Source organism: Hydra vulgaris, chromosome 01 (assembly GCF_038396675.1).
Source record: "Hydra vulgaris chromosome 01, alternate assembly HydraT2T_AEP".
Lineage (NCBI taxonomy): Eukaryota > Metazoa > Cnidaria > Hydrozoa > Anthoathecata > Hydridae > Hydra > Hydra vulgaris.
Genome location: NC_088920.1, coordinates 66,719,848 through 66,746,775, shown reverse-complemented (window position 1 = coordinate 66,746,775; position 26,928 = coordinate 66,719,848). Strand labels below are relative to the sequence as shown.

Sequence of the window (26,928 nt, the reverse complement as noted above, 5' to 3'; positions counted from 1 at the left end):
TATTACTGAAAGTGGTTTTTATTAGTATGACTAAACTTAAAATATTTCTTTGATTAAAATAATAATAAAAAAAAAAACTTTTACAGTTATTTTTAATTATTAGTTGATCCTGAAATAGATTTCATTATGAAAACTTGAATTCAAAAGATTTCAAAAAAACGGTTCACAGAATTTCAAAAAATTCGTGCCAAATTAAATTCATTTAAGCTGAAGAATTTGAAATATTTCACAAAAGATATATTCAGCTCATTAAATTCATATTAAGAAGACTAACCGGTAATAATTTATAACTAATTACGAATAATATACTTTTAGTTATAATAGTTATGATTTATTTGACAAAAAAATAATTGACAATTGCATTATAACAGCATAATTAACTGCCATAAACTTGCATAAAATGTTTTGAGTGAAATATTTATTGGAATAATTCTTTTTTTTCGTTTTCCTTACGATTTAAAGTCAAAAATGGAGAATAATTTATTGAATGAATCAACTATTAGTTAAAAATAACTAAAAATGTTTTTTTTTAAATATTATTTTAATCAAGAGAATAATTTTAAGTTTAGTCATATTAATAAAAACCATTTTCAGTAATAAAAACTCAGCTTGAGATGATTTTTACATTCTAATAAGGGAAATCGCCAATACTAATCCATACTAATTAATACTATCAAATACTATCAAATACTATTAAAATTAGGGGTATTTGGGGTAAAGTCCCTAATATTGTCGAAAAAAAAGTTGTTCAAAAGTATGTCAACCTGAGTCTCAAAAGAAGCGTATTTTCATAGAGATTTTAAAGATGTTATTCGTTTGTAATAAAAATAAGTATTTTTTGTATTATTGCTGAAAAACATTTTGTTGACATTTTTTTAAGAGTCTTTAGCATTTTTTCAAATAATTTATTTACCATACTATCAAATTTAAATACTATCAAATACTATTAAAATTAGGGGTATTTGGGGTAAAGTCCCTAATATTGTCGAAAAAAAAGTTGTTCAAAAGTATGTCAACCTGAGTCTCAAAAGAAGCGTATTTTCATAGAGATTTTAAAGATGTTATTCGTTTGTAATAAAAATAAGTATTTTTTGTATTATTGCTGAAAAACATTTTGTTGACATTTTTTTAAGAGTCTTTAGCATTTTTTCAAATAATTTATTTACCAAAAAATTTTAAGGAAAAATTTTTATATTTTCTAAAATCTCTATACTATCTTCTAAAGCACGCTTTTTTTGAGACCCAAGTTGACATACTTTTGAACAACTTTTTTTTTGACAATATTAGGGACTTTACCCCAAATATTAAAGATCTGAACCCAAATATCTTTACAACTTGACGTGATGGTAAAAAATGAGTTGCATATTTGAAATCAAAATGTGAAATGCAACCCAAAAAACAAATTGTTTGCTCGGCACCAAAAAAAATTTTTTTTTTATTGACCTTCAATTATAATTGATTGCAAAAAAGCAACAAATTTGTTAAACTATTTTTACTTAACTCTGTAAATTAAATTGAAATGCGCAATAAATTTGTTAGATTGATTTTTTCTTCAAGAATATCAAACAGCAAATAATTTAGACATAAAATTATGTCAAAATATGTCGACAGAAAATATGTCTGACATATTTTATGTCATCAGAAAATAATTCAGACATAAAAATATGTCAAAATATGTCAATGGAAAATATGTCTGACATATTTTATGTCAGCAGAAAATAATTCAGACATAAAGTTATGTCAAAATATGTCGATAGAAAATATGTCTGACATATTTTATGTCAGCAGAAAATAATTCAGACATAAAATTATGTCAAAATATGTCGACAGAAAATATGTCTGACATATTTTATGTCAGCAGAAAATAATTCAAACATAAAATATGTCAAAATATGTCAATGGAAAATATGTCTGACATATTTTATGTCAGCAGAAAATAATTCAGACATAAAATTATGTCAAAATATGTCGATAGAAAATATGTCTGACATATTTTATGTCAGCAGAAAATAATTCAGACATAAAAATATGTCAAAATATGTCAATGGAAAATATGTCTGACATATTTTATGTCAGCAGAAAATAATTCAGACATAAAATTATGTCAAAACATGTCGACAGAAAATATGTCTGACATATTTTATGTCAGCAGAAAATAATTCAGACATAAAATTATGTCAAAATATGTCGACAGAAAATATGTCTGACATATTTTATGTCAGCAGAAAATAATTCAAACATAAAATATGTCAAAATATGTCAATGGAAAATATGTCTGACATATTTTATGTCGGCAGAAAATAATTCAGACATAAAATTATGTCAAAATATGTCAATCGAAAATATGTGGGACATATTTTATGTCGGCAAAAAATATGTCTGAAAATATGTCGACAGATCTGCCAGACATATTATGTCGTAACAACTCTGTTAGTTATTAAACATTGTCTGGGCTTCACTTACCGTGTATCTTAAAAAAACAAAAACAAGCGAGCCGCCTTATACTAGGGTCATTTCGGATAAAGCGAGCCATCGGATAAAGTGAGCCAGTCGCCTAAATATTGCAATTTTACGAAATCAAATTATGCTTTCGACTTATAACAATTTATTTAATATTAGTTATTCATTTTAAAGTCTAATGAATATTTTAAAAACAGTTGCTAAGCAATTATTTTCGCGGTGGTATAATTATAATCATTCGAGTAGTAACAAAACGTTTTTTCGCTTTAAGACCTTATATTTTGTTTAGCTTCAATTAAGAAAAGTGAGTATTTCATATTTGACACTATTTATAGTAAATATGATTGTAATATTAGTAATATGAGAAACTATTTCAAAAAATAGTGTTGATATGTATTTGAGCGATGATAAAGTTTTTTAATCGAATTTTCAACCTGGCTCGGTTTTGCATAACTGTTAGATAAACCGAGCCAAGGGCATTCAGGTAAACCGAGCCATTGGATTCTCAGCCCAATATGTTGTCAAATATTGAAAATTCTTGTTTGCCACTGCGATCGAGTATTGAACAGCCACCTGTACCTAATGCAGCTATGAATTTGGTGTTGATTTCTGTGACCGAATCCGTTGACATAATTAATCTGAATGAAATGCAATTGCCAGATATTTCAAATAGTTCTAGTGCTAAACTTGTTGATACAGCTAATAAAGATAATATTAATGCATCTAATTCTAATACTCGCCTAGATAAGCAGCATGAGCAACATGTCAATACTGATATTGCTGGTAGTACTTGTTTACCTACCACTGATGAAAATGCAATTGTGTCAATTGAACAAGCAGACCTCGATGTGTCTTTCGAAAACTTGATGCCAGTGCCGCATAGAGATTGACCACAAAGCAGTCGGCCACGTAAGAAACCACCATCTTATGAATTGACATCAGAAGAAAATGTAGCATTTATTCAAGAAAGAACCAAACCAATAACAAAAAAAGCAGCTAAAGAGAAAGAGACCAGCAAAGAAAAGAAACAGAAGAAAACTGTTAAACAGAAGGTTATAAAGAAAAAGAAAGAATCCAAAAAAGAAAAGAAACAAAAAGAAGAGGACATTTGCAAATATTGTGGGTTTGCATATGGTGAAGCAACTGATCCTCTCATTGATGATGAATGGATTGAGTGTGACGCGTGCCGTGATTGGTTACATGAGAGCTGTATCGAAATAACCGTGCGTGGACAACTATGTGCTGATTGTGTTCAAACAACAACTAAGTAAATTAACTCTAGTTAAGACTTGATATTTTGCATTTTGTACTGCATCATTTATCTGCAGCTTTAGCAGTATTATTTTTATTAGACTAGTCGCTGACATTTTTATATTGCTTTTGTTCTTTAAATTTTTTGCATTGTATGCATTTGAGGTTAATGTTTGCAAACTTTTAATACCAGTTTACTATATCGTAAGTAATAAAGTTAATATTAATATAGTAAATATTATTTGTAATAATACTTCCAATTTTGTAAATTTTTGTCTGAAATAAAAGCTAAATGGCTCACTTTAGAATAATCAAATAAGCTATTGGCTCACTTTACCAATAATGGTGGCTCACTTTATAAATTTGTTAATATAAAGCGAGCCTTTCCTATGTATCATATATAGTTTACTTGGCTTACTTTATATTAGTGTGGCTCACTTTACATTATATCATAGTTTAGGTATCTGTTATAGAGTTTTCTAGTACAAGAAGTATTAAGATATCTCACATAGTTATTAATACACACTGATTTTAGTTTTATTGGCTCGCTTTATCCGAAATGACCCTATGTGCTAATAAATACACCGTGTTAATCCACTGCTAAGAAAACTTGGAGTGCTGAATGTTTGCTAATTAAATATTTATAATATTCTTTTATTCATGTTTAGATTAACATCATATGCTGACTAATATTTTTTAATAAAGACCTTTTCTTTATTAAAGATTATAAATATCAAACAAAGCATTCGTTGCTTAATTATCAGGTACCAAAAACTTTGTTAAAACAATCCGAATTTTCTATAACATACCGAGGGTCACATTTGTGGAACTCATTTCTCCCAAGTAATTTGCTACTAATTTTCTCCCAAGTAATAAAGCTACGATTTCAATTCAAATTTTTAAATCAAGTAACTCTTTATCTTATTAAAGAGTTGCTTGATTATGACGTCAAATACTATCTTACTTTTAATTTTTTATTCTCTTTTATTTTTAAACTTTTCCTATTGTTAAAAAGCGACATTACCCTTTACACCATTACTTACACGGTCGTTTACAAGCGCTATGTTTTGGCACGCATGCGTTAAAATTTTTAAAAAATTCTTGAACTTTTAAAATGGCTGCGGCTCTTAACGACATAAAATATTTTATATGACAACCGTTAATTTGTTAACATTTTCTTTGAAATATAATGCTGTACTCTTGTTTTTAACTTATATCAGTATATTAATACATATAATTTCATAATTACATCAATAAAATAGTAATAAAATGGTCTTAGCGCGCTTAAACTTCATCTCTAGTTAGATACTTTTTAGAGTAAAACGTAGATTTGTTTATTTATTTAAATTCGATTTTTTAAAAATCTGACTGTAGGAATTCAAATTTTTTTTTTTTAAACTTCAGATAAATATGTTCCATATTAATGATATTTTTTTGGTTATTGCTTCAGCTTTTTTTGGCTTAAAAGTATGCTTTTACTGATAAGACTATGTCCTAATATAATAAAGTTTCATTTTTTATTATTACTTTTAATTTTTCTTTCTTATCTTAAAATTAATATTGTATACTTTGTTATCTGACTAATGAGTTATTCCATAATTATCTCCATCTAAATAATAATAATAATAACAATAATAATAATAATAATAATAATAATAATAATAATAATATTATATATATATATATATATATATATATATATATATATATATATATATATATATATATATACACACACACATATAAATATACACACACATATAAATATATATATATATATATATATATATATATATATATATATATATATATATATATATATATATATATATATATATATATACATAAATATATATATATATATATTTTTATATATAAATTATGTTAGTGTATTCTACAAATAGAGTGCTCAATGTTATTAAAGAACAGAGCAATAATAAATTAGCAAAAATGCTTATGTAATTTTTTTCTTCTGTGAAGAAAAAAATTTAATAAGAGTTTTTACTAATTTATATATTTATATATATGTGTGTTTTTCTTCTCTTTTAGATGGAAGTAACATGGTTTGTTGTATGTACATTTTGTTGTGTTGATAGATACAAAATCAATTGAGATGTTGATTGATTTTTGATTCATTGACACAAATTTGAAAAAATTCTTTGAAATATGAAAAATAAAGAATATGGTATTTAACTTTCTTGGATTACAATCAATTGGATTTGACAATTGAGGATAAAAATACAGTTAATTTTTTGTTATCGGTAAGTTCTTTGAATTACCTTATACTTTTATGGTGTTTATTAGCAATATACACAATGGATATAATTATTTGAAAATTTTTACTATTTTGGATACATAATATTCTCATATTACTCAACTTTTTAGTTTAAGAAATTTTGAATGATTATAAATTTGTTACATTTATTTAAAAACTAACATAACTACCTTGCTTAAATTATTTGTAGCATATTTACATTTAATCCTATTACTTTATATCCTCTTATTAGTAACTATTTTAACAAAATATAATTTTTTTTTTTATGTTGATAAAAACAAGAATAATACCCATAAGAAATGACAGGTGTCATTTCTTAAAAATATAGCTTTCTGCAATGTAAAAAATTCTTTCTTTATATAAAGTTATAAATAAATACCTCTTTTAAATTATTTATATTTTCTTTTTTCAACTTTTTATATTTGCTATATATACATAAAAATAATTCAAATAAAAAAGTTTTCTGAAATAAATAAAACTTTATTTTTTATATAAAGTCAAAAATAAATATCAATTTTAAATTATTTACATTTTCTTTTTTGACTTTTTTTTTATTGGCATATAATTTTTAAAATGTAACACAGATATCATTTCCTTTTTTTTTTTTAAATTTTAGGTCTCAGCGCTCTATTTTTAGGATTAGTTTTTAGATGGTGCGATTTAAGGATGCTTTTTAATCGCATTGTTGGTGAAGGAATAGATTGATATATAATCTTTAATTTGTTGAACTCATGATGAATTGATTCACCTCCTTGTTCACCATAGAATTCAAAGCCAGCACCCCATTTTTGTAAGAATGGTATCGCATGATCTTCCATCATGTGCAACTTAGGTGGCACTGAACCCTGAGGCCATTTGGCATGATAAAATTGCATTAAATCATCAACATATGTTTCTGTATACAAAAACACAGTTATCAAATGGTTAAGCAGAAGAAAAAAAATTACATTATATTATGTCTTTATTCTTATTATATAATTTATTGTTTAGGTTTTTGCAATTTAGTTTATAGTTGTCAACTATACCATAAAATTTAAAATATAGCTATTAATTATTACATAATTAGATTTTTACGTTTATGTGAGAAAAATTTAATGCAATACAATAAAACAAGCAGTAAAGAGGCACTACAATGTTAAACAAATACAAAATAATTATTTAATAGTAACTATTTTATTTACAAAACTATTACATAAAACATACCTAGTTGTGTTAATTCAATTATTGTCATAGTACTTTTTGAAGAAAGTATGCTATAACAATTGGAAAGCTTATTGAAAAGTTGTTTATACTTGCTACTGATTTCAACTGATTTTTCATGAACAGTTGTTCCAGACAATCCATTGTTATAAACAAGAAGCGGAACAGAATTACAAAGCTCTAATATAGATTTTTTCTGAAAATACACAAATGATACATTACTTGGTACTTTCAGCTTATAATTATCACTATTATTTTATCATCAGCACTATCACCGTCATCATCATTATTATTATAATAATTATTAAATATATATTATATATAAAAATATAAAATATTATATGTAAAACATATAGCACATATTTACTTTTAGCATTTTATGTACATGGTTTCCTATAAAACTTTTCCCATGATATGCTTGTCGCTGTACCTTGAGTTTTTGCAAAATCAACTCAATCTGTTGAATGCATGGTCCCTCACTTTTCTTAAAAATCAGTTCGTTTTCCAAACCATTACACTCTCTAACCTAAAAAAACATGTTTTTTATCCGCATGTCAAAAATAACATAAAACAATCTTATTTTCACAAAGTTATATTTATTAAATTTTATAACAATTTTTACTTTTTCCATTTTTGTTTCGTTTAGCAAATTGAGTTGAGGGATGTAAAGTGACTGAATATTTTCTACACAATCTTCATTATTCAATATGGCTATAGCTACAGTATCATTAACCAGCTGGATTTGGTCATCTAGTTTATCAATGCACCTTTTTAGATTCAAAATTTTTTGTTGTTTTAAAATATAGTCTTGATACGGTTGAGATAAAAGACAATTTTTATTTTTTAATGATGCTGCCATCATAATGTCCACTTCATGGGCTTCTTCCTCAAACATGTTAAAAAACTTGAGATAAACACCAAGAGCAATATGCAGACTTGGTAAAGACACCTAATTATGCAGAGAACAAAATAAATATATTATTTAAATATAGTCAATGTGATTCTATGGGAAATAACTATGGATTAAATATTAACAAAATGTAAAACAAAAACTAACCTGGTTTAAAGGTATTCTCAGGATAGGCTCTGCTATAACATTATTATAAAACTTGGCCTTTTTCTTAATGCCACCATCTTTCATAAATCTTTCAAAATCAGCTTGCAGATTTTCCAAGGTACGAGATTCTATGCCTGTTCTTTCTTTTTTGCAAACCTTCATTTCATTTGTGGTTGCGTAACAGAATAAACAACAATGTTTACCTAAAAAACTACCAACTATTAAATACTTATCCTATTTTGGTGAGGTGAATGAACAAAGCAGGATTTAGTGGTCAGACATTATCAGCCTCCTGGGCAATTCTAAAGACCTACCCAACTTAAGTTTATTTTGTCTTGAAACCCTGTCCTGAAATACATAATTAAAAAAATTAAGATAAAAGTAATGAAACTGCTCACCTGAGGCTCCGGAAATTCCATACAGTGAACAAAGGAATTCATAATCTCCAAAAATAAATACTCTGATACTATTATCCCTATAAGTATGTACACAAACATTAAATATATATATATATATATATATATATATATATATATATATATATATATAACATGTAAAATTTACAGTATATATATATATATATATATATACATATATATATATATATATATATATATATATATATATATATATATATATATATATATATATATATATATATATATATGTATATATATATATATATATATATACATAATTTATTAACATACTTATATTTCATTATTTGTAGCGCTTCTATTTGTTTTTCAAATCTTGCCATGGCTACTTTAATATTAGCTCTGAGGTCTTTTGATTCAAATATGTTAAAAACAATAGTATTTTCAGAACTATTTGGATTTATGGTATTAACTATCTGGTAGCTCATCTTGAAACTTCCACCACCATAATCTCCTCCAATTTTGATGTGAATTTCTTTATTTTGAATAAAATTATGATTCACAAGATCATTGCAACTAGAAAAAAAAATTATAATGGACTGAAAAGTTAAGTAATACTGAAAAACTATAAGTTATATATATATATATATATATATATATATATATATATATATATATATATATATATATATATATATATATATATATATATATATATATATATATATATATATATATATATAATATACATAATATATATATAATATATATATATATATATATAATATGATTATTTATTATCTTTCTGTAATTCTAAAATATCTTACTTCTCTAACTCTTCTAGATGTCTAAATATATGTTTGGGTAAATCAGAAATATAACCCCAAGGAACTTCCTTAATTTCTAACTTATCTTTCTCATCTTTTTCAAAAAAGAAAGGAGCATTTTCAACAACAACTTCATTGCCTGACCAATTATCAGCAACTACTCTTTGTGACGCATTTGATGCATATATTAAGTCTTAAGCCACCTGTAAAAACAATATATATATATATATATATATATATATATATATATATATATATATATATATATATATATATATGTATATATATATATATATATATATATATAAATTAGTAGAAAATCACTTTTCAAACTTTTTTCACACTGTGTATCATCAATTAGACTTATCTATTAAGACACATCAGAAATGAATTCTGATGTGTCTTAATAGATAAGTCTTATTACACTGTGTTTCATCTATTGTCTTAATAGATGAAACACAGTGTAAAAAAAGTTTGATTTTTTTTTTTTCAACAACTTGTTGCACCATCAGTAAGTTCATCAGAAAGCTACTTTCCTGATGAACCTTCTGATGGTGAAACAAGTTGTTCAAGGAAAAAATATATATATTTACCTAGACATAATTTTAAGTTTTTCCCATGGTACTCCCATATCAGTTTTCATTGCAACCATCACACTTGCACTTATTTCAGAGTGGTTTAGTCCTGCATTATCTAGTATGGAGTGCCTTGTGTCTTGTGATAATGAATTTAGCAATTTACTTGTTTGATTTGCAACTGCATCGTTTAAATTGCCTGCTAAAGTCTCAAAATGCTTTGCATTATTTGTATTACGCAATCTTAATGTTGATTGTGCTGCCTGAGCACTATTGACATAAGCTTTTGGTGCATGAGTAAAAACCATTGGCTGAAAAGTAGAAATAAAACACGAAAATATTTATTTATAAAAAATAAATTTTCAAATGTTTATCTTTATAAAGACATCTTTATAAAGACTTACTCGAGGTCCTCCACTTTTAAATTCAATTGTTTTTTGTCCACTTTTTGCCATTTTTTGCTTAATAATATGAAGGGCTGCTTCTTCTAGCTCTTGGGGAATATCACTGTCTTTATTTATTTCAAAGATATCATTTATACTTTTTTTTGAATTACTTGATGAAGTCAGTAATGATGTTGATAACAGTAATTCGTTATGACATAAGCTTTTATGAGTTTTGAATATTTCATACTCTTTTAATGCATTAAATTTTTGCTTGCATAAATTACATACAAGAGTTAACATCTGAAGAAGAGAATTAGTTTTTTTACTGGTCACCATATCATCAATATAAATTTTTTTATTGCACTTTGGGCAGAAAGTCTCATCAATATATTTATTTTTCATTTCTTCCACAAGACATAAAAAACAAAATAAATGTTCACAGCTTTTCAATGTAACAGGCATTTGTGGTATTTTATTACATTTACAACATAAACAGAGCTCTAAAAAAGGATTCAATTCATTTTGTAGTTCTGATATATCAATACCTATGTTTAAATTATGTATAGGTAATATATTTTCTTTTATTGAGTTAAACATTGCAATTGTCCAACATTTTTTGTATTTACAAGATATATATATTTTTTTTATGAGTTTAGATTTTTTTCAAAGTGAACGTGTGAAAACTGTACCATGCCGCACATTTTCAGCCATCTGACATGTGGCACAGTTTATGCTATGTGGTTGCCAGTTAGTATACAGAGATAAAGAAGTTGTTGTTCTTCTTTTGTTTGCATTATTAATAGTGCAATAACACTTGTGGCAAATATTTTTTGGATAAATGTTCTCTATTTCTTCAAATTTAACAAGAAACACTTGCTCTATTATAGTTTTAAGATTATTAGTCAAACTATATTGTCTTTTTCCAATCCATTTTGCACAAGTCCTGCACAAGTAATTTAAATTTTCGTAGTGCAGTTCCATCTAAAGATAAAACAGTAATGAATCAATGAGAGAAAACTAATTAATAATTATTATATAAACAAATTTAATGTGGGCTAAACTTTAAGAGTATGTTTAAAATTTTTAAGAGAACTATTGTAAACAATATTATGTATTGTATTTATTTTATAAAATTAAACTACATTTGAACTAAATCTTGAATTAAATTATAGTTTATATAATAAATAAAATATGGTACATCACATGCATAACACACACACACACACACAAACACCAACACACACATATATTAATACATACAATATGCATATAATGCTTTATGCATATACATTACATATAAATGATACATCATTCGTATATTATACATGCACATCATTTACGTACATATATAAGTGCCTAGTTCGTTTGCGATATTTTTTTGTTTAGTTATATTTTAATAACATCTAAATATAGAAAAACTAAACTAAGATTCTTAGTATAAATTCTTGATTCTGACATAATGACATTTTGAGAGAGTTTGGTGCTTCTTAGTCTAAAAAGCACCCAACTCTCTCAAAACGTCATGCACTCGAGTGCATGACGTTTTGAGAGAGTTCTGAGTAGTTAACTCTGTTAAAATGTTATTAGATGAGTATCTAGAATTTACACCTAAAAAAAGTTGAAGCAACAACCAGAAAAATATCATAGTTACAGAAAAGATATATCTAAAATTAAAAAAAAAAATTACGGAAATCCTACAGTCAGAAGTTGAGAAATTGGATTTCAAATAAATAAACAAAATCACTAATTAGCAACAATTAAGCCTGAATGAAAATATAAATTTAAGTAAAAATAAGACTTTCTTTTCCATTTTTTATTGGTTTTATGATACAATTAAGATATAAATTTATTGAATTAGGTCAAAAGTATGGTAAAATCAATCAGTTCTACAAATAACATAGAAAGCAATGGTTGCTATCTAAAATATAGTTCGTAGCTAAGAACCGCAACCATTTTAAAAGCTCAAAATTTTTTTTCTATTAACTGGCGCATGCGTGCCTAAACATAGCGCTTTTTCCTAATAATATAAACGACCGTGCTTACCTTTAAATTTTTTATATTTTTTTTTTTAAGTTGTATTGGATTCGAAAACAAACAAAAAAAATTAAAATCTAACGCTTTCTATTTAAGGTGGAAAACCTCTCAAAAATATAAAAATTTTGGAAAAAAGTTTTAATTCTTAGGTTTGTGCGAAGAATTTACATAACAAGCCATTTTATGGTGAATTAAGTAGTGACATTTTTTAAAGTAAATGTCTTCATGGCCTTACCCAAAATGACAATGAATCTTTTAACATGACAATGTGTATACCAAAAGGCTTTATTTCAAAATTACGCAACTTCAATTAGGCACTTTTAAGGCAGTTATTCGTTTTTAAATAAATAGATATATAATCTTTTTCGTCAATTTAAAATTTTTTACAAAATAGTTAACGTAACTAATTGACTGGAGCACGCAGGGCCGTACCGAGCCAATTATGCGCTTCGGGCAAGAAAAGAAAATTGCGCCCCCTCCAAAAAAAAAAAAAAAGAAGAAAAATAAACGTAAAAAATAGTTTATTGATCACAAAATTTATGACATCAAGTTATAAGTAAATTTTGTCATTAAGGTTGCAAAAACTTTAGTTCAATGTCACTTTTTTGGCTAGCTTGAGGCAAATTCATTAATGACATCATCAAAATCAATGTCGTTTGCCACTTCATTTTCAATTGAAATTATAGCCAAACTAGACAAACGTTCTTGGCCCATTGTTGACCACATATAGTTTTTTATGAGCTTAAGTTTACTGAAACTTTTCTCACACGTAGCAACTGTGAGCTGCAAAACTGTCGATCGGGCTAGATTTTTCAAAGTTGTCCATCATTGCGGCAGCTTGATATTTAAAGCTAGCCATTTCTGACTGGAAATCGGAAGAATCTAAATCTGCCTTGTAAATTTAAGATAAATTTGCAGCTTTTTTCTTGAGTTCATCCACTGAACTTTTGGACAGTGAATGCCTACTGAGGAAGTCAAAATCAGAGGATACAGCAGACATAGCCTCAAACCGCCACTCAATTTGTGTAATAATACTGTCAAATACAAGGTTGCACTGAGATCCGAATTCTATTTCTACTGTGAGGAGGTGAGAGTCATCTTCAGCTTCATAAAGTGCCATCTGCTTCACTTTGCGCTTCCTCTTGATTGGAAAGCCACCATCAATTCCGCTCTGGTTAGCTTTTTCTGTGGCATCTTTGATAATTTTGTCCACCCCAATATCTCGAAGATTCTGAATGAAAGCCTTCAATCCTTTCATTTTTGCGGCAGTGTCAATTGAAATGGCTTTTGACTGAAGCAGTTTGTTTTCCCGGTCAATTAGAGAAAGAATTTGACACCAGAAATCAAACAAACACAAAAAACTGAAATCAATTTAAATGAGAAGTTATTTTGCACTGTGACAGCATTTGTCATGGGATTGTGGATAATGCATTCCAAAACTTGAAGAACGTCTTTGATTTGTCTGTGCAATGGTGTGTTTGCTTCTTTTTTGGCAGACCATCTTGTGTCACTGTTTCCCTTTAATGGAGCTTGAAAAAAAGTTAAAGATAGCTTGAACCTTTCCAAAAAACGTAATTATGAGTGGGGAAACCTCAACAGCATGAACACCAACAAAGTTTAAAGTGTGAGCTGCGCATAGAACAAATCTTGCTGACTCATTAAGAGAATGGGTGTGAGCTTTGACGCAATTGTATTTTCTAGACATATTAGTTCCATTGTCATAGTCTTGGCCCCGGCAATCGAAAAAAATTAGACCATCCTTCTCCAATTTTTTAGTTATCCCTGTTGCAAGGCCTTATCCGGTTTTTTGGTGAGATTCAAGTCCACAAAGCTTTCCTTAATTGTGCAGGTTTCATCACTGATGTGGACATACCTGATGATCTGAGTCATCTTTGTTTTTGTGGGAGTCATCTGCTCTTTGTGGGAGGCATCTGGAGTGCAGTTAAACAGAACAGAGTATTATTTAGCTTATTTAATGTTTGACAAAATTTCGTTCCTGACTTTCTGCCCAAGTAACTCAATTAGCTCATTTTGAATTCGAGGAGAAAAGTAGAATATTGTGGTTTTTTTTGCTTTAACGGACGCAATGTGTTCAACCACCTAAGGATAATAATAGCTAATCAACTCAATTAAGCTCAGAAAAATGCCACTGTTTTGATGACCGATGTCTTCTGTTGTTCCCCTTAAGGGCAAGATTGTTCTTGGCACAGAACAAAATTGCATCAACAATCAATTTCAAAATGTCTCTCCACTTTTTCATTTCTCCACTGATAACTCTCTGCAGATCAGAATCCAGGGTCTTTCCTTCCTTGAGATTTTTTTCAAAAGTTTTCCAATCAGAATAGCATCTTTGGTGTTCATTGTTGTTTTCATGCTCAGGAATTCTTGGGTTTAGTTTTTTCTAGTCACAAAACCCTTTGGAATTTTCTGAGAAACTGTTGGTTTTTGTAGTTGTAGTTAAACAGCAAAAACAAAATAAAGAACCTTTTTTGTTGCTGTACTGCAGCCAAGTGCGAACAAATTTTTCACCATTGGGATGAATTTTTTTTATATCATTCTGAGCTGAAGTGTTGCATTCTGTTGTCAAAATCACAAAGCGTGTTTGGGAAAAGTTCTTTTCTGTCTCGCTCTGACCCATGCTCAATCAAAAAGCATCTTCTTTTGTCCGTTATTTTAGGCCATGTTGCTGGATCCCTGTGTTGAAAATTTTCTTCCGAGGCCACTGGAATTTCTGAGATTTCTGAATGAAGTTCATCCTTGTCCATTTTAGCTGGGCCTGAAAACTGGGCATTTCCATCTACCCTTGTTGGTTATGAATCAGTTGTGCAAAATTCCTCTTGACTTTGGCTGATGAAAATCTCCTCTTTAATTAATTCCATATGATAATCTGACCTTAAGTCAAATATAGGAACTGTTGAATTGTCATTAACTTCAATACAAATATACTCTGAAAAAATTTGTTTTTCCATTGATTTTGTTACCAACCACTTTTTGAAACAGTTTTGTAGTTTGTAGTTTGTAGTTGTAGTTTGTTTCTCGTAAAACAGTTTTGTAGTTTGTAGTTTGTAGTTGAAACAGTTTTGTAGTTTGTAGTTGTAGTTTGTTTCTCGTCACTTTCTTGGCGCTGTTTTCTTTTCTTCTTAAATTCAGCACCAGATATTTTTTGGTTCGATTCATAATGGAATCATAATGTTCAAAAGTTATTTAAGGTATGTTAGTGTTAAAGGGCGCTCTTTTGTTCAGTAAATGAACTTAAATATTTAGGAGTTTGTGTCAAGAGGCGGAATTTTAATTAATTTTCTTATCAACTGCAGCGACGCCGTGAAAATTTGTTTTATAAACTGATTATTGTTTTTTAATTTATTAAAATTTGCGTCCTCCCAATTTTGGCGCCTCAGGCCTCGGCCCGGCCGGCCCCGCCTATGGTGTGACCCTGGGAGCACGCAGAAGACGATGATCTTATAATCTTTCCCCGATAATTTCAATTTTATTTTACGATCAATATCAATAAATATAAGATAATCACAAACTGTAAGATATTTAAATATATATATATATATAAATAGAAGAACTCGTATAATTAAAATAGCCAAGTATATGTATCTTTATAAAAATAAATACAATTAAATGCATTTTTATAAATAAATGTAATGTTGAAGTCAAGTAACTGTTGTTTAACAACGCATTTAAAATGTTGAAAGAGTTTACCATTTTAATCCCATTTGTGAGAAATGAGTTCCACAATTGTGGTCCTCTTCTTGATATTGAGAATTTGGATTGTCTCAAAGATATTTTTAAAATATATTAGTTCTGCTTAGAATGTTTTGTTTTGTATTTATGATCAATAAGTTGGAAGTAACTATGGAATATTTTTGGGGCCAAATTATTTGTTAATTTAAACATAAACTGAAGGTTTTGTTCATAATTATTAAGAAATCTTAGTTCTTTCATTATTTTTTTAGCAATAACGTATCCATTTGTGAATATGCGGCATATATATGTTTGCTTTTATTTTTTATAGACTGAGGCTAGTTTTGATTGGTAAGTATTTGCCCAGGCAACATTGCAGTAGCTAATGTAGCAATAAACAAATGCTAAGTATAAACTTTTTAGACATACTATATTTAAAGTATACTTAGTTTTATGCATAATCCCAATGCTTTTAGATATTTTATTTTCCAATAACTTGATATGCTCTTTCCAGCTAATATGTTCATCTAGAATGACTCCTAGATATTTCACAGAAAAAGCTTTTTTTAACTTTGTTTTGTCAACTAAAATATCAGGAAGTTTTAATGGTAATGTGTCTGACTTTGATGGTTTTGTGACAAGAATGTATTTACTTTTTTCAATGTTCAAGGAAAGCTTGTTGGCCTTCAACCAATCGCTTAGCTGATTGTTTAGATAACAACTAAACCACATTTTTTTATTTTAATTGTTTATACCATGATTAATAAGTATATTAGTTTGTATAGAAGGATCTCGTGATCCACTGTATCGAACCCCTTTGACAAATCGATAAATACTCCAAGTGTATATTAATTTTTGTCAAACCCATTCAAAATTTTGTTAACTAACGTTATGGAGATAGGCCTATAGATTGATAAAGTAGAGTTATCTCCGCTTTTATAAATCATTTTATATATCATACAATGTTAGACAAGCCAGTGTTTTAGTTTTAGAATTAATGAATGTGAGACCTGGAAAGGTTTCACATTTATTAATTCTAAAAATAAATTTTTTTTTTAAAGTCGAAAAATTATTCAAAAACGATTATAATTTGCCATATATAAAAAAATACAAAACTCGCAAAAAAACGCAAACAATTAACTTGTGGAAAAATGAGGAATGGGTATGACAAATTCCTTGAAGGAGAGGGAAACCTAATCTAAAACTAATGCATAGTATAAATTAACTTTTTTTATTATATGATGATTTAGATATTTATCTACACTACTTTGAAATTTTTTATGTAAGCATTTTTAAAAACTGTTTTTCTGAAATTTTTAGCACGAATTCATTTTGTTGTCTTTTGTGATTTAAGCGTGACAGATTTTTTTAAAAGTTGAAACCAGTCCTTTAAAAGGTCGACAAAGTCACAAAATTTGGTCAAATTTTTTACTCCCACTTTGGCCCAATAATTAGCCTATTAAAAAATATTGTGAAAAATCTGTTCCGTTCATATCACAGAAAAACCTTTCAAGAACAAGTATAAAAAAAGATTGTGTCAAAATTATGTACATCTTTGATACATTGGCCAGGGTCTTTCAATATTTTGGTGTTTTGGGCACCTGCTACAGGTGCCAATTTACCCAAAAAAAATTTTTTTTTCATTTTATCGAAGAGCAATAAAGTTAAAATAAATGAAAGAAATGCTTATATTAAAATCTTAAAACACTAAAAACTTTTACTTGTAATGTCATTAAAATGCTGCATTTATTCCTTGATTGCCAAAAATATTAGAAAATTCTTACATTTAAAATATTATGGATGCAAAAAGTGAAGAAATTGAAAATCATTATAGAAATCTTCGTTAATCATAAATTGATTGACATTGAATCATTAGAGCGAGTCTAAAAACTTTTAAGAAAAATGAATTTTTAAAAACACAACTGAATTCTAAACTGCTGTGTGAGACCATTTAAATGTTTCCGGAGATCTAGACTTCTGCAACATAGATGCCTACTGCCATGGCTGTCTATGTGTTCCGTTTCTAACTATTTTGTTGAGTCTTCTCACAGGTCATTTGCATAAAAATCAGATTAAGAAAATATCAAACGAAGTCTTGCATGTTGTCATTTGGATCAAATCATATTTAATATGGCAAAAGTTCTTTACCAGGACTTTAAAATAATTGAGTCAATTATCTCAAACGTTGGAAAAGAAATCTATATCCATTGGCAAGCGAAAAAAAATAAATGCATTTTAAATGTTGATAGAGTCAGATTTAGTATAGGTGTTTGGGAGTAAACTAATTTCCCCTCGCCGCTTTGAAAGCTGGACTGGCACCCCATTAAATATTCACAAACTCGTTCTTTCTCTCCTCTCTCCCTCTCTTACAAATTAAATTTTAATATACAAGAATGAATTTTTGATTAAAAAAGCTTTTCTTCAAAAATAATTTTTAAACAAAGCTTTAAAACAAAAAATTATGGTTTTCTTTTTTTTGGTCTAGTTTATTTCTGGTTTATTTTTGTTTAATTTTAGGCTTGCGCCCGAAAAAAAGCCTGGCAACCCTGCAATGGGGCAGGATGATAAGACTTTACTCTCCCACCTGCTCACGTCACATCTTAACTACAAAAAATTTTAAATAATTTATTATGAAGATGACGAAATATATAAAAAAAAGATTACTTTGTGTCAACAATGATTTTGCTTTCAAGAGTAAACTTATATTCTTAGTCATTTATGTGTTTATATATATATACAGTACTGGACAAAACATTTGCAACCAACATCGAACAATGCTAAAAAGTGTTTCTAATTTTACATGTCTTAAAAACGAGACGAACTATACTACCACAGCAAACAGTTCAGGAGTCTGGAGTCATAGCATGCCATGACATGAGCAATCAGCTGACAGGTGACAGCACACAGGCAGAATTTCGTTGACAAGTGCTATTTTGCAGCAAACAAAACAAGTGCAACTTTTTTGGTTTGTTTCATTTTCTTAAGTCTGGTCCGTGTCAACGTCACGGAAGTTTTTTAATAATTAAAGGAAGTTTCCAGAAGTTTCCAGAAGAAGCATCTGGAAGCATCCAGTAGCATCCAGAAATATCCAGAAACATTCAGAAGCATCCAGACGCAATCAGAAGCTTCCAGAAGCACCGAAAAGAAGCATCTGGAATCTTCCAGAACAGGTTCACACAGGTTCATTTTACTATATAAGAGACGTAAATCGACATGTAATTCAGTCAGTATATGGAAGTCAATCAGTCAGTATTATTAAGACAGTTTATCAAAGTGAGTTTTATCAAAGTGTTTTATCGAAGAAAATCAATACAAGAAGTGAAATACAACAAGTGTTTCATTACATCAATGCAGTCCACATCCAATCAAGACGTTGTGTTACACATAGCTTTATTGTATCATCACAAGGTAAATGTAACAAGGTAAGCATTGAGAAGCGTGATTATTTATTTTTATTATTTTTATGACTTCAAGTGCAAAAATGGCTCCCAACAATCTTGGATTGGAAATAAGAAAGAAACGATAGAATAATGGACCGTTTCATGCATAAAATATCCTGAAAGATGTTATGTGACCTCATGCTGAATGGAATATGCCAATAAAATGGGTTTTTCAGCAAGACAACAATCCGAAACACACTGCAAAAGTAGTCAAGCAGTGGTTTTAAAACAACCACCTATCGGTGATGGATTAACCGCCTCAATCTCCGGATCTCAACCCTATCGAGAACCTGTGGGAGATCGTCAACCGCAGAATTAATTGTGAAGGTGTTCGTAATAAGGATCAACTGTTTGAACAAATCCAAAAGGCCTGGGCAGCGATTCCACAAAGTTTCATTGATCACCTGATCGAATCTATGCCTCGAAGATGCAAGGCTGTGATCGACAACAAAGGATTCGCCACGAAATATTGATGCGAAATACAGCTTGATCAATATTTTGTCGAGTTGCACTTGTTTTGTCCAGAAGGAAATCAACTTTTTTTAAATACTTTTGATTAATTTATTAATTTTCGTGTACAAATAATGAACTTTATGATTAATAAAACTTGAAGAACTTTGTCTCTAAACAGTTACATAGTTATTTCTCTAAATTGAAAAAATGCAGCACTTTTATATAAAGAAACTAAATTAGCATTATTTGGTTGCACTCGTTTTGTCCGATACTGTATATTTAACTTGACGTCAACCAGAGGGTACAGCAGCTATAAGACATCAGTGTATAAATGTTTGTAAAGTGTCTAAATATTTTTCCATTCTTTAAAATGTATAATGGAAAACAACCTACTTCAAAAACCGCAAACCATATCGATGAGACTGGGATGCAGTTTCATTATCGTTCTGGAAAAATAGTTGCTATAAAAAGAGTTAAGTATCGACAATGTCGTCAATCATGTAACTGGGAATTAATCAGAGTAATAGCTTGTGTCAATGCGATGGTTAACTCTTTTCCACCATATTTCATATTTAAAGGAAAAGCTACTAAGTCTCTCTCGAGTTTTTAATTTAAAAATGCCCAATAAGAAAGTAAATGGAGTGTTTTAGACAGTGGTTGGACAAAGTAAGGCATTGCATTTCTATTGTTTACAAAAATATTTCTTTCCGGAAAGTTTTGATTCTTATAAATCTATATGAATTTGTTTACTCTTACAATATAAAAAAGCTTTCGTTTATTAAGTAAATTTTATTTTTTTGGTTTTTACAGAAATTTCATTCCCTTTGACCCAGTTGCCCCAAATGGGGCAAACGAGCTCTGGAATTCCTATGTAAATATTGGGTTTTTATAAATGTGTATGAACTTGTTTACTCTGACAATATGAAAAAGCTCTTTTTTTTTTAAGAGCCGTTTTTTCTAAGAATCAGGCAAATTCCTGAAACTGTGGAAGTGACCTCCTCCAAATTGCTTGAATTTTTTATATATTGATCAGAATATAGAAAAAACCTGTTGGGGAAAAAAAAAATTTTCAAAAATGTTTCGTTCACTCGGAATCTGGGCTTAAATTTTTGAGATTTTTTTAAAAATTTTTAGAAATTTAGTTTTTGCCACCTTTGAACCCATTTTTTTGGCAAGGCGAAAAGTTGCACATAGCTTTTGTAGTTAATATCAGACGTAACCCAAAAGCTCTCTCCAAAAAATATAAAAAAGTTGCGTGACACTGTGCGGTTGGCTAATTATCATAGTTCAAAAGTACAAAATCAATCACTTTTGTCAATTTTTAATCGGAGTTAATTCTAGCGGCGAAGTGTTGCACACAATTTTTCTTTTAGGATTTGAAATTATTAAAGGTATTGAGTCTAAAAATGCAAAGAAAGTTATGTGATACCTAAGGCCTATTAATATATTAAGGCTTGAAATTGGAAAAAAATGTTTTAGTATACTTACAAAATGAACCATTACGGCAAAGGCGCTTAGTTTTGTAAAAATGTAAGCATATCCAACTGTCAATACAAAAAGGTCCTAACATAATAATAAAAAAAATTCGTGTGATTTTGTCACACGCATGATATAACATGAATTAAAAACTGAACAAAAATCTAACATCAAGATAACTATATTGCTAATTAAATAAAACATAAATCAAACATTTAAATGTTTTTCCATTTAAAAATTAGTTTTTCATTTATTAATAGAGTCATTTACACACATTATCCACCACATCACACATAATTTCTACTCTGCTGCAGTAAGTTTCTCTAAGAATAATGATATGACTGTATTATAGTCTTCTTCGGATAATGAATAATCGCCACAACCACTGATTAGAAAAGGAGCATTTACTAAACAGATAATTTTATCAGTTTGGTTATTTATCTCCTCGGTAGTAACTGGCCAGCGAAAAGTATTCTTCTCTTGCCCGTTAATCATACAATTAACTCTGATCCCAGTTATAGATACCTAAAAGTATTAGCGCAACATTTAAAATAATATAATAAAGAGTTTATGATTTGTTTAATTTTGCTTACATTCAATAAAACTTGTAAAGTCTTATATAATGTCATTCTGAAATTATTTTTACATTTTATTTATATTCCTTTTATTTTAGAGCACTGTTTTGTAAAACAAAATAAAAACTTGAAACTAATATATACTTTGAATAATATTACCTCCACAATATATCCAATATTCCATTGTTTTTCATATGCAACAGCAACCCAATCATTCACTTTCCATACAAGACAAATTTCTTTTGCAAGATTGGCGATGTCTTCCTCATATTTATTATCATCTTCATTGTCTCCTGCCAGATTAAAGTCATCATTTTCGCCATAAACTTCTTTGTTATCGTTAACCTGACTATTTTCATTATTTTCTGTTGTCGGTTCTACCAGCTTACCTTTTCTTTTCAGGTTACTAAATCTATAACAATATCAATTGTACATATTTTTAAACATATGTAAACAAACACACAAAATTATAACTTTCACCTAAATTTTAATTTCATATTTGTAAAAGAACTATTTAACAGTCAGAAACATAATCTAATTTGCAAAAGTTTTGATAGCAACAATGCCTACCTTGAAAATAAAGATCTTATCTGTTGGCTAGTTACATATTGATCAGGCGGAAGTTCTCTCCTCAGCTGCATGTGAACCTGCTCAGGGCTCATTTTATTACCTGATTCTTCTCCACGAATAAAGTATTTATACAACAGTTCTTTCTGCTGATTTGAAAATCTAAAAGAACTTCGAACTGGTAATGCCCAACCTTGCAATAGAAAAATGTTCATGCAATGTGGTTTGTCTTTTACGGAAGCACTGTTAGAGGATGAAGAAATTGGCATATTTAGTTGTGAAGTAATTTTCATCTTATGAACAAACGAGTTGCGAACTTTATCCAATGATGTTAATGATTTCGGAACTGTATGAAGACCGGATAGCATGTGTTCCTCTAACTCAGCATCGCTTTCAAATGATAAAGTACAATTCATTTCAGTGCAAAATCTTAATGAATATAATTGCCTGTCACTTCTTTTCTGTTTTTCCTTAAGTGACTTGTTACGCTTAATTGAATTATCTGTTTTGCTATATGGCAACAACAACTTAATCGAGGGTTGAATTTTAAGATTTCCATACTCTTGTTCAATTCCCTCACCGATATTGAAATAACGCCACATCTTCATACTTTTCTCACCAAACTCAAATGAGTGATAGTTGCTAATGTTCTTAATCTTTGGTCCAGTAACTACAGTTTTATCATTGCTAATTTGAGCAACTGCTACTTTTGCATCTTTAGCGCCAAAACTATAATGCATAGCCTTGTGTATATCTTCAGCAGTCAAAAGATTATTACCAGAGTCAACGTAACTCCTTAAAATTGTCTTTACAACTGCACTCTCCCTGTCACATTGATCTTTTCCACAACAGGGTTCATTATAATCATATCTCAGCAACTTTATATCTCTCTCTTTGCATACATTGTAGATTGCTTCAGCTGAAAGATTTCCCTGATAGCAGCCGGCATTATCAGATTTGGTAAACATTTTCTTGATATGCGGTTGATCAATTCTGAATTGGTCTAAAACTGCAGTGGCTAACGAAACAACATCACCTATTCCCTGATCACACCTATACATTGAAGTAAAGTAAACACGTTTGAATAACTTTCCTGCTATTTTTATGAAGAATATATCCACATGTAAACTCATTCCTTTCTTGCCAAAATACTCTCTTTGGCCCTCTCTGTATCGAACCGGAAGAATTTTTTGACAAAAATCTTTAAGCCAGAAAGCAGTTTCATCGTTTAATTGCTTAAAAGCTTCGATTTTTGCCTTTTTCTGTTGAGAATCTCTCATCAGGTGTTTTATGTAGTTGAATACATCCTTTACAGCAATTTCCAAATCATAAATAGAATCAGCATCGTCAGAATTTTGAATTGTTAGTTCTTTGATCATCTCGATAGCTTTGCACAAATCATAGCAATCGGCACATACCACTTCTGATATCTCTGTGTTGGATTGAAGATTTTTTTCAGATGGATCTGATAAGGCATGTTTTGAGCTATGAGAAGAAATGTTTGAGTCATTGACACTACAATTGGTTTGATAACTTGTTTTCAAATACCTTTTTCCTTTTTCAAGGGCAGCTTCGAGAGATTTAGAACTAAATCTTTGTGCCAATTTTTGTAATGTTTGAAAACCATTCATGCCTGAAGCAGTAACATCATCTAATCCAGCTAAGCTTTTTCGACTTGAAGGTTTTATTGCATGCAATACTTTCCACAAACTTGAATCAGATAATGGTATATAATTGTTTTCACTACAAATTTTTCGATAGAACATGATAGCGTGGCTATATTTTGTCGTCAGTATTGCATGCACTATCTTTTGTTCTTCACCGCTGTCGTATTTTAATTTGGTTATTCCATAAGCAACATCATGCAAAATACCGCTTGTAAATATAAAGTCTAAGAAATGTTCACACTTTGTTTGATCAAGACTAGATCTGACGAATACTTTCTTCTCTGGAAATGCCAACCCTTTATGAGATGCATGCCATTTTCTTGCTGTTTCTATACGATGTTTGGTACACTCAAATGTGTTCATTTTAAACTTTTTGGTATACTTGGTATGGTCTAATAATGAGAGGATAACTAACTTTCCCATGGAATCACTTTGCTTATATACTTTCTGAGCACGAATAATTTCAATTGGGAGAGGGCTATTTATTTCATCAACATTTTTACTGTTTAGAAAATCTATAAGTATTTCCTCTTGTCCAGGAGCAACAGCTTCCGCAAATTTTTTCTTTAATAAGTTTTCTAGGCGAACATACTTGCGTTTTAACTTATCTTCAGTAGTATCTTCCAGATATTCGAACTTCCTTTTTAATCTAAATTTTATTGGACTTGCATTAAGAACCTCAGTTACACTCTCACGGCTTCTTAGAGATTCGTCCAAAATCTCCTGTGAAACATTAATTTCACCGGGATCAAATTCTTCATCTGGAGTAGCAGGTGTCATATATGTTTGTTCTTGTTGTGTTTGTGTTTCTGTACATAAATTGGTGTTTTCGTTGACTCTAGATAAAGCAGTTTCTTGCTTTAAATGGGTAAAACACAGCATTGCACCAACTGAAAATACTTCATTGTATCGCTTTGACATTGATATGACGACATGTATTGGTGACGCCCTTAAAGCGGGAGATTTTTTTCCTTTTATATTTAGATGGTGAGGATGAAAGCATGTTTTTGGAGGACTCCATGCAATACCAAACGTGTACCGGTGAAAAGCACATATTTGTTCATCCTTTTCAAGATTTCTTTTAAGTCTATTTGCAATAAGTCCATTTTCTTCCCAAATATTATTATCGTTTAATCGCATGACCTAAAAACAATTTTTTAAACAATTATTAAGTGTGTCATTTAAAGCATTGTTTATAATCTGACTCTTCACGAAAAATGTTTACAAGTTTGAAATACATTGTTGTTATTATTAAAATACAATATTGCAAGAGTGTGATTAATTTAGTGATTATTTATTAAAAGAGTGAGGAATTAATTAAAAGAGCTATTTTTTTTTGTTTAAAGAACTTTGTCTCAAAATCTTATTGCAGAGAAGTTATAAAGTATGTAATTATAAAAATTATATTACAGTCTGCGTAAATTTAAAATACATAATTACCTTTAAGTTGATGAGGTGTTTCTTAACATCAACATCTCCCAGCTGATGAATGTAGAACATTTTGTTTATAATTTTATGTTTTTTGAATGATCCGCAATTTCCTTTTGAAAAGCAACAACAGTTTTCATAAAAATATTTGTTTTGTTTCATACTCAACTAAAAACAAGTTCTATTTATGCAGTACCTATTTCTCAATAGCAATGATAAAATATCTACTCTATTTATGCAAATTTTAAAGATCGTTAAAATAAAGTTAAGACATTTTTATGGTAAAGTAAACAACCGCCCACTAACTTGTTTCTCCACAATCGTGATATCAGCGATTCTTCTTCCATTCGATCACCACAAGTTATTTGGTTATGACGTAAATTTAAATAATTCACTTCTGATCATGTATTGTTTTTTATTATTATTTATTTCAATTGTTATGATTTCTATATCATAGTCAGAAACGCTTAAATTTTTTCTTAACATTACGTGCAATGTTTTGTGTAATGCTAAATGCTAATTTTGGATGATAGAAATTTTATTGTGAGCGAAAACCTCATCTGTGTGTCCAAAAAAATATCTCTTCGTACTTAATCATTTTTAACAATTTGTACCTTTATTTTTAACTTAATATCTAAAGATCACACGAATTTTTTTTATTATTATGTTAGGACCTTTTTGTATTGACAGTTGGATATGCTTACATTTTTACAAAACTAAGCGCCTTTGCCGTAATGGTTCATTTTGTAAGTATACTAAAACATTTTTTTCCAATTTCAAGCCTTAATATATTAATAGGCCTTAGGTATCACATAACTTTCTTTGCATTTTTAGACTCAATACCTTTAATAATTTCAAATCCTAAAAGAAAAATTGTGTGCAACACTTCGCCGCTAGAATTAACTCCGATTAAAAATTGACAAAAGTGATTGATTTTGTACTTTTGAACTATGATAATTAGCCAACCGCACAGTGTCACGCAACTTTTTTATATTTTTTGGAGAGAGCTTTTGGGTTACGTCTGATATTAACTACAAAAGCTATGTGCAACTTTTTGCCTTGCCAAAAAAATGGGTTCAAAGGTGGCAAAAACTAAATTTCTAAAAATTTTTAAAAAAATCTCAAAAATTTAAGCCCAGATTCCGAGTGAACGAAACATTTTTGAAAATTTTTTTTTTCCCCAACAGGTT

The 26,928-nt window shown here is 29.0% G+C and overlaps 2 protein-coding genes across 2 annotated transcripts; both read right to left on the bottom strand.

Moving 5' to 3' along the window:
* Positions 1–6,539: 6,539 nt before the first annotated feature.
* On the bottom strand, positions 6,540–11,247 carry LOC136075538 (uncharacterized). The gene is made up of 8 exons (XM_065788981.1): positions 10,427–11,247; positions 10,041–10,333; positions 8,642–8,718; positions 8,244–8,446; positions 7,809–8,135; positions 7,554–7,712; positions 7,190–7,382; positions 6,540–6,881 (listed from the first exon to the last, which is right to left on the bottom strand). Exons 1-8 carry the CDS (start codon positions 11,003–11,005, stop codon positions 6,592–6,594), a joined length of 2,121 nt encoding a protein of 706 aa, XP_065645053.1. The 5' UTR covers positions 11,006–11,247; the 3' UTR covers positions 6,540–6,591.
* Positions 11,248–21,666: 10,419 nt separating this feature from the next.
* On the bottom strand, positions 21,667–26,437 carry LOC136074950 (uncharacterized). The gene is made up of 4 exons (XM_065787146.1): positions 25,751–26,437; positions 22,647–25,453; positions 22,236–22,488; positions 21,667–22,026 (listed from the first exon to the last, which is right to left on the bottom strand). Exons 1-4 carry the CDS (start codon positions 25,898–25,900, stop codon positions 21,802–21,804), a joined length of 3,435 nt encoding a protein of 1,144 aa, XP_065643218.1. The 5' UTR covers positions 25,901–26,437; the 3' UTR covers positions 21,667–21,801.
* Positions 26,438–26,928: the final 491 nt, after the last annotated feature.